The sequence below is a fragment of the Corvus kubaryi genome, unplaced genomic scaffold (assembly GCF_017639235.1).
Source record: "Corvus kubaryi isolate FWS band 111438036 unplaced genomic scaffold, C.kubaryi_AGA036_p1.0 37385, whole genome shotgun sequence".
In the NCBI taxonomy this organism is placed as follows: Eukaryota; Metazoa; Chordata; class Aves; order Passeriformes; family Corvidae; genus Corvus; species Corvus kubaryi.
The window spans coordinates 7276501-7291509 of NW_024581127.1; the positions used below are offsets into that span (position 1 = coordinate 7276501).

At 42.0% G+C, this 15009-nt stretch overlaps 1 protein-coding gene across 1 annotated transcript in view; it reads left to right on the plus strand.

Annotated features, from left to right (window-relative positions):
* Positions 1–8445, plus strand: part of STMN2 (stathmin 2) — a 39450-nt gene extending 31005 nt beyond the window's left edge. The window contains exons 5-6 of the mRNA XM_042036185.1: positions 4573–4764; positions 7084–8445. Of these exons, the coding sequence (XP_041892119.1) occupies positions 4573–4764; positions 7084–7143 (252 nt within the window). The 3' untranslated portion in view covers positions 7144–8445. The remainder of the gene's footprint in view (positions 1–4572; positions 4765–7083) is intronic.
* Positions 8446–15009: the final 6564 nt, after the last annotated feature.

Here is a 15009-nt window from a genome sequence, read left to right on the forward strand (position 1 = left end):
CATTTCCTCCTATCTTCACAATCTGCTCCATTATTAGTGTCTCTTAGATACAAAGTATATTGACGAAAACCAACATTATTGCAGCTTCTTCTAAGCAACTGCATTGTAAAAAAAACCCCAGTCACTGAACAAATGCACAAAAGAGGAGCTCTCATGACTGGTAGTGTGTCTCAGACATCTGAGTAACTAAAGGTACTGGTGTCTGAGGTTGAATGCATTCAAGCTGAAATTCCCAGACTAAAAGCAGTTGTCTGAACCCATTTCTTGTTTAAGAGTAATAAAGGACTGCTTTTATCTCCATATCAATTGCTTCAATATTTGGATGTATCTGTCAATTAAAGATAGATAGATGTGAGAAAATAAAGCACCTCTTACTCAGATAAGGAGAATTTTCTTCCCATGAGTAATAATTAAACACCCTATCTCCAAAGTCAGTTTCCATAACTAATTTTGCTCATGAAGTGAGTGTTTAGTAGTCTGTATCTATCTCTGGACAGCTAGATAACAGATGTGGATTTCCTTTTGAACCACTCATCTCTGAAAACTGAAGACGCACATGATCCTTTAAAAACATGACATGAACATCACAGGAGTTTGCCTGCATTTTTAGCACAGCAGTGTGTTTCTAGGAGCAAAGGTATCTGTACCGGGAATGTTCTCCAATATTTTTATTCCTCTATATTTAAATATTAACAAATGAACAGCTTTGTTTCTCCACATTATTTTGTGGCCTTTCCGTACCTTAAGGGGGCTTGTAAAATTGAGGGAGAGTGATTTTTTTCCAAGTGCAGATAGTAATAGAACAAGGAAGAAGGATTTTGAACTAAAAGAGGCGAGATTTAGATTAGATGTTAGGAGAAAGTTCTTCAGTGTGCGGTTGGTGAGGCAGTGACACAGGTTGCTCAGAGAAGCTGTGGGTGCCCCATCCCTCAAAGTGCTTAAGATCAGGTTTGATGGGGCTTTGCACAACCTGGTCTAGTGGAATGTGTCCCTGCCCAAGGCAGGGGAGTTGGAACTCAATGATCTTTAAGGTCCCTTCCAACCCAAGACAGTCTATGATTGTTTGATTCTATGAGACAACATCAGATGCTGCAGCTGGAGCTGCATTGATTATGCCTTGTTATATTTAAGAAGCCTTCTGAATATTCCCCTTTGAATACTGATTTTTTTTTTCCCATTTCATATTTTTCTCTCCTTATTAGTCTTCCTTATCTTTCATCCTGTTTACAGCCTTTTTTTTCATTTTCTCACCACAGCTGTATAAGAAACACTTACCATAAGCGGTTTACGACTGTGTTAGAACACAGACTACCAATGATTTAAAAATACCCTTTCCAGCACTTCAAACAGTGTTGAAAATAAACTTGAAATAAAAACCTCCTATGTATGTTGGAATCCTGCATCACTGTAGAACTGTGTGAGTCCAAACACAGCCTTTTAAAAGCCAAGACAAACAACAAAGGGAGTCTATTAATCCCAGTTCCCCTGGGTATCCATGGTCATTCATTTACCCATTTCTGGATGTGTAGTAGACTTTGAACAGGCAGGGTGGCCAAGTTCTTTTGCCAGATGGGTTGGAAACAGAAAATCATTTGACAATCCAGTACGAACACACACCAGCTGCCTTCCAGAATTGTCGTAAGGGGATTTCAGAATGGTCTGAACACCAGGGAAACAGGCAGACTGACAGCTGGGGTACAACACCACTAGAGAAGGAAATCAGCCTAAATGAGCCTCAACCCTGTGGGTGTTTTGTGGCATGGAGGGGGGTTCCTTTATTTTGAACCAGTCCTGGGTACCCGTGATTTTCCTCACTCAAAATTCCTTACAATATGCCATTAAAGACATATTGTAAAGGAAAATCACATTAGGGGTTTTCAGTCAGTTCCTGAGGCCTGGTTCAGCTTTCAAGCAGCCTCTTACTGGTGCCAATGCAATGTGCATCCAGTAAATACTGAATTCGAGTGTAAGGATTTTCTTCATTATCATGGATTAGTGGGCATATTACTTTTGAGTGTACTGTCTGCCGGCATAGCATCCAGAAATGTGTGTGCTTTGATATGAAACTCTAATTTTTCACTGTTCTCCAGGATTTATGATAAAAAGTAGTTCCAGAAGGCAAAGGGTTTGTGTTGAAGAAAACAAATCCTGAAAAATGGGCAAGTGCCCCAAAGTCTCAAAGGCATTTTGCTACCTCCATTGAAAGCAAATGCTCTTTTAAAAAATGCTTCTTACATGCATAGTCCAAACCTTACTTTTTATTAGTGCATGGTTATGTCATTGAAAATGTCTGTTTTCCAAATCTGAAAAAGTCTGATTTTATAACATATCATTTATGAATATTTAAACACCATGAAGTGTTAGCCTTTCAAATTAACAAGCCACTTCTTAAATGTTTCATGGGAAAGGACATTAAAATTAGTCTAATAGCATCTTTCCTATTCAAACTCACAACAGGAAGAGAAATATGTTCTCAGATTATCCATTACTTTTAGATCATTTAAGCAAAAGGTTCAAAAAATTCATATCAGCAAACAAAATTTAATGATTATAACTTTTCCACAAGTAGATGAGAGATTGCCATTGAGTAGTAAATTAAACAGAATATGCAGAATAACTTTGCAAGCACTGGTCAAACTGGGCCACTCAGGTTTGTCCTCAAGTGGGAAAGCGAGATGAAAGTGTTTAATTATTTCAGTTTTACATTGCATCAAATCTTTTAAAATAACTTTTTTACATTTTGAAATAACCTACAGTTAAGAACTGTTAAATGCTAAGTATCTGAAATGAAATATTTTGCTTCAAAATAAACTACTTTTTTAATATGGTTATTAAAATTTTTGATATTTTTATTAAACTTATGGGGCTTTTATGATTTTTTAACTGCACTACAAAATTCCTTCTTTGCCTGGCTCTTCTTGTCTTTGGCTTATCCTTCTTCCATACTCCACCAGTGAAAATCCCTCTGCTTTCAGCTTCATCTGTCCGAGGGGTTTTGTTCCCATTTGCAACATCTTTCATCTGGCCCAACAGAGTCAGACATGAAAAAGTGCTTGCTCTATTACTCAGCATTTGCTCTGATGAAGGGAAGATCCAGGAGGAGCCTCTGGGAGGTACCAGGCTTTTCAGGAGACCGTTCCTACTAGCAGTTGCTCCAGAGATCAGTCTGAGGAATGAGCCTGTACCTGCAGCCAGGCCAGAGATGAAAACGCATTAAGTGGTCAGGATGGATGGAAGTGGCTCTCTCCTATGATCTCAAGCAAGCCATTACAGCCTTTCAAGGCCAGATGTGTTTTACTCCAACATCTTGCTGAAAGATGTTCTGTCTGGCCTTTGCAGCCTTTTCTAGAATCTGCTTAATTTGCCTCATCAGTGCATTTGGCTTTTTGCATATCTTACTTTTATTAAAATGTTTGTTTTCTCCTAGTTGGGTCTTGCTTGTATAAAAGAATTGCAGCCTTCTTCAGTCCATTTACAGCCACATGATAGAATTTAAAAGGTTTCATTACCACTAATTATAATTAATGGTTAAAGCCCTTAATTTAGGCCTTAAACTAACTCATTTTTATGGATAACAATGGCAACAGTGCCTTGTGATGAACACCGAAATACGCGTTTAGCCTCCCGGAGCCCTATTTCATTCTGTTTTTCTGTTTCTTCTCATGCTGCCTCTCATTTGTTTTATCCAAAAGTGTATGATGTTGCTTATTCTTTCCAAATAACTGTCTTTTCAACTAGACTTGCCTGGAGAATGGGCCCAATGCTGCAAGTTTTTTGGCTTCTTTCCTAGGATTAGTGGTTTCCTGTTAGCAATTTGATTTAAAATAAATAACAAAGCTTATGCTTCTGAGCGGTGAATTTGCTCAACACAATATTGAGCATAGACTGCATCTGTTTAATTCCTACTTGCAGTTTTCATCTTCCTTGCAAAATACAAACTTCTAACAAAAAATTTTTGTCATTTTCTATGCAACCCTTTTTTTCCTTTCCTAATCAGTGAGATTAATCCGAATAGAAGTGTAATGGGAAAAAACATTGTCTGAATTGATGCTGCGTGTCTTTCATGTCAATAAACTTCCAAGCCTGTTGTTAACTATTCAAGCACATTAAAGAAGAGTCCAGCCTGGACTGGGTGAAAATTGCCCCTGTCCTGCATCAGTAGTCTCACTTTTAACTCTGTACATGTCTTCAATCCCAGGTCCCTGTCGCCAAAGATAAAAGGCCTGTAGCTAAGAGACTGCAGCTGTCAGAGGTTGAGCAACCACTGTGGTAATCCAGATGACCCAGGGCAGTAACACAACAGCATTTCTTGTTAACAGAAATGATTTGGACATTTCTGTGCTGCTGTCTCAGGCGTGTACCCCACATTTAGCCAGTGCTTCTAAACCTATGTTATTGAGGCTAATCTGGTTCAGTCACAAAGTGACCTTTCCAAAAAAAAGCAGCAGGCTTTACACAGTTTCCGTGCTCAGGGAACTGTTGCCCTGTAGCAACATGCTGTGCTCCACGGCAACATGGCAATGTGCTTTGCTCCATGAGTATTTCATCTCAGCTATGTCTCTCTGTTTCCAGTCCCAGGAGGCTCAGGTGCTGAAACATCTGGCAGAGAAGAGAGAACATGAGCGAGAAGTGCTTCAAAAAGCTTTGGAGGAGAACAATAACTTCAGCAAAATGGCAGAGGAAAAGCTGATACTGAAAATGGAACAGATCAAAGAAAACCGCGAAGCTAATTTAGCTGCTCTTATTGAACGCCTCCAAGAGAAGGTAACCACACCATCACTCCTCACCTTAGACTAGAGAGGAAAATCTAGTCAACATTTTGCAGAGATGTTGTGTGTAGTCCTTATCTCAGTTACTACACTTGAGCAATTTTTAAGTCAGAGCCACTGATGCCTGTCTAAACCACCACTCACTTTGAAAAAGGACATCACAGGATGGTTGAGGTTGGAAGGGCCCTCTGGAGACCATCTGGTCCAACCCCAGGCTCAAGCAGGGGCACCTAGAGCCAGTTTCCCAGGACCATGTCCAGGTGACTTTTTAATGTCTCTAAGGATGTAGACTCCAGTTCCACTCTGGGCAACCTGTGCCAGTGCTCGGTCACCTCCCAATGAAAAAGTGTTCCCTGCTGTTCAGAGGGAGCCTCCTGGGTTTTAGTTTTTGCCCATTGCCCCTGGTCATGTCACTGGGCACCACTGGAAAGAAGATCCTGGCTCTGTGTTCCCTTCATTCGAGTATTTATAGACATTTGTAAGATCCCCCTGAGCCACCTCCAAACTGAACAGTCCCAGCGCTCTCAGCCTTTCCTCATAGCAGAGACTGAGAGATGCTTGTTGACCCTCATGGCCCTTTTCTGGACTGTCTCTAGAGAAAGGTTGGCTTTCTAGCTTTTAGAAAGTGCTGTGAACAAATGAAAGGTCACTTGTGTTTAGATTTCAGCTTCTAAGAAAAGTCACTGACCAAATCAAACAGTTGCCCTATGTCTGTAGTTCTTGGTTTCTCAGAGGATAAAGATGAAAAATTATGGGAAAAAATTCTTTCATATACAGCAAAAGAGGTCTGTCCTTCCCCAAGTCTTGCAAGGAAGAGAGTAAATTTTCCTATGGAGGTCTTTGGTACAGCCAGAGGAAACCGGGAATCACAAACCCCATATGCAGGATGAAGTGTGCCCTTCTCCAAAAAAACCCTTCCACACAAGGGAGAGAAACATGCAAATAAAGATTGAAAAGTGTTAAGAAGAAATTAAGTAGTTCTGCATGAGGGATCACTTGTTTCTCTCAATAATTAACTTTCTAATATATTAGTAAATTGGCTAAAGAAAATAGCTCTCAGAGGTTTTCAAGGAGATCTTCTTAAGCACAGCACCTCTACATTTTTGGTGGAGACAAAAGTCTTGGAGAGTAGGAAAGAAACATCGGAATCCAAAGGATGATGTTACAAGTAACTACGCAAACAGGATTGTTCTTGGTTTAAGAACTACACCCAGATTACGTGACATTTTTGCATTAGCTTAGTTTGCAGGCACATACCCCAGGCCTTATGAAAACAAAGGCAAAAGCTAATTAGTTACCCTCGAGGTCCAGAAGGAAGTGGAAGGACAGCTGACACATATCTCTGTCCTAGGTTAATGTTAACAGACTGTTAAACCCTGTTTCCACAGAAATACGATGGCATATATGCATGAAACCCAAGAAAGACTTCTGAGGAAAGATGATAGTAACTCACTTGGAAACATTTGTACTGACCCGTAATTAAAAATACAGTTTTGCCAACACCAAAACATCAAAAACAAACATAATTTGCCAACATCAAAAGTGAATCCTTAATATACAGAAAAAGAAGTGAGGTATCTGGTTCCAAGTCTTCCCAAGTTACACAGAACTGTGGGTGCCCCAAGGTATTGGTGTCTAGAAGTTGCAGCAATCAGACGTAACTTCTGTATACTGCTGTTAATAGGAACACCAAGGAACAAGTCCCTTATAAAATCTAGCATTCAGTATTGCAGACCTTTCAAGGACTGATTTACAGGTTCAGTCAGTATAATAGGCAGTATTCTTCATCATAGCCAGAGAAAGAATCAAGAGGACAGGTAGCTGCAGTGCTCAGACTAAGGAGATGTTTGAGACTTTCAGATTGACCTGTCTTGTTGAAACTAAGTTCTTGGGTCTTTGTTACGGTTCCTAAATGCTACAGATAACAGAGTAACTAACGTACAATGTGCAGGCAATTAGTTCTTCAGTTTAATATCCAGGAATTCAAAGGGCAAGTGTGAGTATGTGGCGCCTGCTCAAGCAGCACCTCTATATGTGGCCCTTTAAAATGAAACTCTGTGAGGTTCTGAGGATTATAAGGCCGTGTCAGATAAAAAACTGAGCTCCAAAGCAGAAGAAGAAAGCACAAAACGTGCCTCAGGCTGGTCTGGTTGATGACAGCTCTCCTGAGTTGCTCCCTTTAAAGATGGTTGTGCTGTGAAACAAGTTTTGAACAAACATCAAATGCATGACCTGAACAGGTTGTCAGCATGAACCTCCCTGGGCAGGTGGAATGAGAAAAAGGTTTGATTTTTCCCTTCTTGATGTTTTCCAGGAGAGGCATGCTGCAGAGGTCCGTAGAAACAAGGAGCTCCAGGTGGAACTGTCTGGCTGAAAAGAAGCAATGGTGGATGTGACCCATCCCCACCATTAGTAAACTCCCCCTGCCTATATTATTATGGATCATGCGATATCAGTATGGGAAATGTATGACGTGGTTTAAAAAAAAGTAAAAATCAAGAACTCAATAAAAAACTTTAAAAAAGAAACAAAAAAAAATAAAAACAAAAACAATGCGGTCTCTTTGCAGAATGATTTGCTTGATGTTTAAAAAACTTGGATCTTATTTTGTAAATACTTACATTTTTGTTAAAAAATACAATTATTGCATTATGCAACTTATTTCATAATCTTACATGTCCTGTAACAGGCTTCTGATGTTGTCTATTTCCACTCGGTTGAATTTGCTGGGTCTGTTCATTTGAAGCACCTCACGTCTAATTCCATTCCCTGCGACTTCTCATTCCAACCCACCATGAGGTCAGTAGTAGTTCTATGGTGCTAGAGACCAGTCATTGCCTAATAATCTAGACTGCTTTGCCATCAATAAGCTTTCTTGAAACAGTGACTAGATCACAGGTATCGTGACTTCACATTCAGCTGTCCAAGACAAAAGGCTCTTAAAATGTTTTTTCAAATGCAGTTTATGCTGCAGGGCTCTGTACTGTGCTGTATAATTGAGGTTGAATCACCATGTGGAGTGTTTGTTGCTTCTGCTTTTTGAGGTGAGAGGCAACAAAAGCAGCTGTGCAACAGAATGAAATCAGGCAAGATCAGTTTGAGACAAATTTAAGAGGCACATTGTAACCATCAAGCTATGACAAATTCTGGATGATGCCAAACAGCCATACAAATGCTAATTGTAAAGTGAGCTTAATTCACCACTTGAAAATTTATTGATGGAGCAACTAATAGATAGCATCAAGTGGCTTTATCTGTAGGTGCCATGATCTATGATACTTATCTGATGCTACCACGTTACATGTGTAATCGTACAAGAGGCTACAGAATATTTCATCTGGAACCCATGAGCCAGTTGTTACCTTTTTTTTAATGACACTGCTGACTTCCATTCATCATGACCTCTACTCTTCAGTGTTAGCCAACCCTACCTAGTGACAGACATCTAGGACTAAGAGGGCTGAAGCAGGAGGAATGACTAGACAGGGTGCTTGTGCCAAGTACAGTATCACCAAACCTAACACATCATCCCCAAAATAGCTGCAGTTTTGAAGTTGTCCCTACCCCCCTGGAGGTTGCTGCCTGCATATTCTACTCTTCATTAGTGCTATTTTCCTGTATGTCATTGTGAGCAAGCTGTGATTAATAAAGAATTGGGGTTCTGTGAACTGAAAAAGGGCTTGTTTCTTCTCTTGCTCCATTACGTCTCTGGCATGTGCCCATGTAAGGGGAAAAACTAATGTAGTCATAAAAGCATGGAAATGGGACTTAAACAAGACTTGTTAATAAACCAAGCCTATTTCTCTGCTCAGATGGACTAACCCCTGCTATGCATTTTCCAGTGCTTAGGCTGGTTGTTTTTAAAGATTACCATATAAACTGAGCCTGTAAATGTGATCTCTAGCACTGAGTTTATTAAAAGGAGCTAGCTGTATACACATGCACAGGCACTCCTTAGTCCTGACTCAATATTGGGGGGAAAAAAGTGGAATTCGGGAAAAGAAAAGTAAGTAATGTAGCTCTGGATACTTACATCAATAACTACAACAGGATTCTGGGTGTTAACACACTGGGTTTTAGGGTAGAAAGTACTAATTTAGAGGATTTATTGAAGAACAAAATCACTTGGGTTGCTTCTGAGCTGAAGAGCTGAGATGTAAAATTGAATCAGACCCCATTTTGAACTGGACAGATGATAAAGTAATATCTCTAGGCTTAGTTTTCTGATTTAGAGTCATGAAAGTGGTATCAGAGAGATGTTTCAGAGAGATGGACCTTATGCTCCACATCTGCAACAGTCAGTTTTTATTTTAGCAAACTATTTTATTTTGGAGCCAAGAGATGGCCTGCAGTCAAAAAGCAGCAAAAGTTGAACCAGGAGAAAGGCTGTGAGCTCAAATCTGTGTGCAGTGAGCTCAGTAGCACAGAATGAAATGAGTACTCCAACTTGTTATGGCAGCTGGGTTTTCTTGCCTAAATCTTTCTCATGAAATTACCAGAAGTAAACCTGGCAGAGAAGCCAGATAGCAGACGTTGAGTCTGGACAACATGAACTTCAGTGTTGCCAAGCCTGCAAAGTTTGTATTTTGCTTTAAGCCCCAGTAAAAAGTACATTATTATGATTAAATTAAAGATCCAGGATCTTAGTTTGAGGGCTTGTGGATTTCATTCCCTAATGGCAAGCCACTTAAGTTTTCCCTGTCCATTGACTTAAAAAATTCTGGTAGTACTTCCAGCCCGTTTCCTGTTTGTCTTCCTGGCGATGGTTGCTCAGAGAAGAAGCCAAGGACAAATCTCTGCTGAGGCAGCCTGCCTCACTTCCATGGGGTTCAACTCTCTTCCCCCACCAACAAGGGTGTCCACACATGAAGTGCCTGCTGGGATGGTCTCCAGCACATGCTCACCCTCTCACAGACCTGAGCTTTGCCTGGGAGCTGCTTCTCAACAGGTACCAAGGCTTTTCTCAGCAGGGAAAAGAGTGAAGAACCAGACAGTGGGAGCGCTGCTGCCACAGGTCACAGCCCATGCTCTGCTCCTTCTCACTTGGCTCTTTGAGTAGTGGAGGGTCTACAGTTCACTTTGAAAGTTCGTTTGCAAGTACACTGCCTATTTAATCTCTGATAGCAAGAAGAAATATCTGGAGACCTGCAGCATGATTATTTCCTTCTTCTACTCCTGTTCCCTTGTATTTCCTTATATTTTGCTTTAGTATTGCCTTTCTAGCTTCTCCCTGCTTGTGCCACCAAAAGTGTATTTTTGCCACGAGTGTCTTCATGTGGAGCTACAGACAAAGCATCTCCTTGGAAAGTAATAACAAATAAGTATAAAACACCTGCTTTTTAAAGTATTACCATTTTGGTAAGACAGGGCTTTTTTAATTCATTGGGAAGCAAAGTGCTCAGGGCTTTTAGATCAAAAAAATTTGCCTTCTTCTTTGATTTACTGTAGATGCCCAAGTCCATGCCATGAGCTGTGAGCAGCTGCTGCTGAACTGCAGACCATTTTCGATAGGCTGCCTGAAACCTCCCGCAGGATGGGAAGGAGCCTGGAGCGCTGGCATTGTACCACACAGATGTTTCCTCCTCCCACTGGGCTATATGATGGCTCAGAAGCAGGGCAGAGCTGTGCAGCACATCTAGAGAGGCACTTCTGGCCTGTGACCTCCCCAGCTCCAAGAACTCACTCCAGGAGAGTGTAGGGTTCAATTTTCTCCTCATTAACTCATCACTTGTGCCAAAGCTGCCACGAGGCAACTGCCTGAGCAGTCAAACAGGAATGGCTCAAACCTGCCACAATTCTCGTGGCCCTACCAAAGCCACAAAATTTATGCTCGAACGAAGTCATAGAATCCTAGAATCGTTTAGGTTGGAAGAGACCTTCAAGATCATTGGGTCCTGGCGTCATTGACCTGGCACTGCCAACTCCACCACTAAACCATGTCCCTAAGTGTCACGTCTACATGTCTTTTAAATACCTCCAGGGATGGTGACTCAGCCACTTCAGTTCCAATGCTTGACAACCTGGTTGGTGAAAAAAATTTTTCTAATATCCCAGAGTCACAGTTCACAGAATCATTTAGGCAGGAAAAGGCCATCAAGTCCAACCTATGACCAAACACCACCACGTTAACTAGCCCATGGCACTGAGTCCATGTCCAATCTTTCCTTAAACACATCCAGGGATGGTGACGCCCTAGGTAGCCCATTCCAATATCTAATCACCCTTTCTGTGAAAAATTTCTTCCTAATGTCCAATCTGAGCCTTCTTTGGGACAACTTTAGGCTGTTTCCTCTTGTACAGTCACTTGTTACCTGGGAGAAGAGACTGACCCCACTACTACCTCCCAAGTATTTCCAAAGTCAGGAGGCTTGGATATGGGGTTTAAATCCACCACCAGTTTCGAACTTGAAAACAATGCCTTTTCTTTCCCCTTTGTTATCCTGCTTCTTGTCACACAGAGAGGTTTTTGTTGCTTTCTTTTTGAATGACTGGAAGAAAATCCTAACCCTTCTATAGCCAAATAGCAATGTCTGCCTGTTCCCTCACTCCAGAATCCCCAAACATGTGACTGATGGCACAGCAGCACTGTACACACACACACAGTTGTCTGCCTGCCTGCCACCCAGCAACCCTGCCAGAGGGATGGGCTCTGTGATCAGCACAGGAGAGAGTTTTACTCCCAGCATCTAAACTATGCAGAGAAGAGAGGTGCTTCTCTCTCATGTCCCAGAAGGAGAGAGATGTTAGGGCAGCAGGAGCATCTTTCTTATCCAGCTGTTGCCAGATCCCATCATGTCAAATGAAGCCCTCCCATCAGGCTTTGATTGGAGAGAAGCGAGGATTGCACAGGAAGAGACAGGCCCCACACCTATCCTGCAGCACATTCCCGGTTCCGAGCATATTCCAGCGGTGGGAAGAGGAGACGTTCACTCAGCAGAAGGGGTATTACCAGGGTGATCATGAGATAATTTTAGACAGCTTTCCCGGTGCCTCAGGGCTGGTGCCGCAGTGATGCTGGTGCAATACTGCCATGCAGTGGTCAGACTTTAAAAGGGGAGCATCTCTGAATACACCAGGGACTGATTGCAAGGATTTCCTTTGAAGAATATCCATTCCATCTGCTGTGCAGTTTATACTGGGTTTTGGATAAGGTAGATGGTGGCTTTGAAATCTGAAGCCTGGGTCCGGACATTTTCAGGTTTAACTCCAATGTAACAGGAGTGGCATGACCACAGATAGCTCTAAGACCAAAAAAAGGACTGATATTTTTGTGTGGAACATGGAGCAGCCAGAATTACAATTATTGCAACACCACGATCAGAAGCACTCCTGACTATGGTAATTTCGGCATTACTGAACCTTCAAATATGTCTAGAAAGCAACAGATGGTGCACAGCAGCCAGCTCAGAAGAAAGACCGAGAACATGATAAAAGCAATGTCTGAAGTACAGGGAAGGGCAAAAGAAGTTAAATCAGAAACTGTCAGCAGATCGGGGGCTAAACTAACTATGAAACAAATCTCATATTTGAAAAGTAGTTTTCATCTCCCAGCGAAGGAGAGAGCATGGTCACCCTTGAAGCTGTCTCCCTTGAAAAACACTGAACTCTTTCTCCACCCCCACACCAATACTTGGAACTAGGGCACAAGACAGAGGAACCTAAAATCCAGCCTACATTATATATGTGGGGGTGTGTGTGGGTGTGTGTTATCCATACTTCTGTGAGCAACTGAAACCAGAGTATGCTTGGATTACCCCATGGATTAGGGGGTAAATGTGCAGTAAAATGCTTGTGCTCCAGCTATTCATAATTCCAGTGCTATGCTGAAGCTCTGATGCCATCTGATCTTTTAGTTTTCCTCCAGGCAAATTCATGGAGATTCCTTTTTCTATTCAAAGACCATAGAAATGAATATAATTGATGATTTACTTAGGGAAACATTTGCCTGCTTCAAGTCTACAGTATAATGCCACGCTCCCTTTCTTTTGGACGGCAGTAAGTAGCTGCTGGAAAATGTCTTCCTGCTGTAAGAGTTTGGCTTTGGTAAAATGGGTCACAGAAAAGAAAAATCCTGGGCAATTCCTGAAGATGGAGACATGAAAGGCATTATCCCAGATACAGCCCAGACAAATGTGATGTCGAGAACAGCCAAGCTACAACTTAAAGTTCTTACAGTTGCAATGGATTTTTAAACAAACTTTGAAAATTAGGTTCACCCTATCAAAATAAATTTTAAAAACATTCACTCTTAAAAGATGCTGTTTTCCAAGAAGTTGTTTAGATAATAATTTCTACATGGTTGCAAAAGTTGACAAATATCCCCATGTACAACTGCTTCTGACCAGAAGATGGCAATCTCTTTTTATTTAATAGGCAGCTACAGATGGTAGATTTTATTTTGAAGAGCTTTTCAAGCTCTGCAGAATCCTGAAATCCTGCTTTGTGGAGACTGATGTTCTATATTTGCCCTAAAATATGGGTTTGGGTTTAAATAAAACATAAAAGATAACACTTTTTCCTTGGGCAAAATTCATTGGTTTTGCTATATTTCCTTAAAAATACAGCACTGGGCAGACATTTGAAAGAAACCAAAGGATAACGTAGCCACATGAATAAACAGGTTAATGTTACCTGTTCTGTTAGTCTGGAGCTTAGAGGCTGATTCCTACTCCTAGCAAGTCTGAAACAGCTCTCCTGAGTGCTGGATGCAAGCAGGAAAACATCACTGCTCTTCAGATGGATTTTAAGCAGGCTGAAAAAGGGTGATGCTCACAGCAGAAGAAACTGGAACATCCCTTCCTGCACTGTGTTTTACACTCATATGTTTGCAAATGATGAAAAAATGGTGGGGTTCAGTGGCATATGAACAGCTCTCCTTGAGCTGGTTGCACAGATTGCGTGTTTTCCTGACACAGGTATTACTGGGGAGCAGCACTGGCTAAGTGCACATCTTCTGTCTCCAGGGGTAAGTTTGGAGGCAGCACAGCTGCTTGCTCACAAAGCACAGTGTGTGCTCAGGTTAACAGTTTCTGTCAGACCTTGGATTTCCCCATGAAGGGCCAGCTCGGTCTGCCTTGTGCCGTGCTCCTAGGACACCCTGCCAATGCTGGAGGGAGCCTGACTCACCCAGCCTGGTGCATCACCTTGGGTGCCTGCCCGTGCAGGCGCAGCCTGCGGCAGAGCTCTAGGGAAGGATGACTTCTGGGAAATACAGAGAAGGAGGAGGCTGACGGCTGCCACTGGGACACAGCAGCAAATTGGCAGCAGCAGCCAAGCTTTGGGAGAACAAGGGTGAAGCTGGGGGGTGCCGCTTCTGCTCTGAGTTCCCCCCATCCCTGGAATCTCAGGAGGGGTGCTGTGGGAAGGCGATCCATGCACGGGTGTCGTGGTTTAATCCAGCAGGCAGCTGAACACAACACAGCTGCTGGCTCATTCCCCCCAGCAGTGGGATGGGGGAGAGAACTGGGGGGACAAAAGTAAAATTGACAGTTGACAGTTTTATAGGACAGAAATGGAAATGGAAAGGTGGTAGTAATAATAATAATAATAATAATAATAATAATAATAATAAGGCTATACCAAAAAAGTGTTGCACAATGCAATTGCTCACCCCCCGCTGACCAATGCCCCAGACAGCTCCCAAGCTAATATACTGAGCATGATGTCGTAAGGTATGAAATATCCCTTTGGGCAGTTGGGGTCGGCTGGTCCAGCTGTGTCCCCTCCTGTCTCCTTGTGCCCCCCAGCCTTCTCAAAGTGGTGTGGTGTGAGAAGCTGAAAAGTCCTTGACTTAGAGTAAGCACTGCTCAGCAAAACATCAGTGTATCATCAACATTGTTCTCACCCGATATCCAAAACACAGCTTGGTACCAGCTACTAGGAAGAAAATTAACTCTATCCCAGCCAAAACCAGGACAGCAGGGAGGGTCCAAGGGCATCCTGGGAACTGCACTCCGAACCCATCCAAGATGCTTTCCAGCACTGACGCCACTGCATGGGTGTGTGCCCTTGTTATGATCCAATTTTATTAAGGTTCTTTGGAAATTCCTCTGCAATGAATTTGCAGTTAAGGTGAAAATGAGACTATATGCCAGTGACAATAATATGGGTTTTATTGTATAGTAAATGTGAGAGAAAGAGAAAAGGAGAAAGAAGAAAATGGAAAATAGCTGGGGAGACAAAGAGTGACAGAAACAGAATAAAAAGAATATCACCGCTCCATGGGTCCCACTGGTGCCTC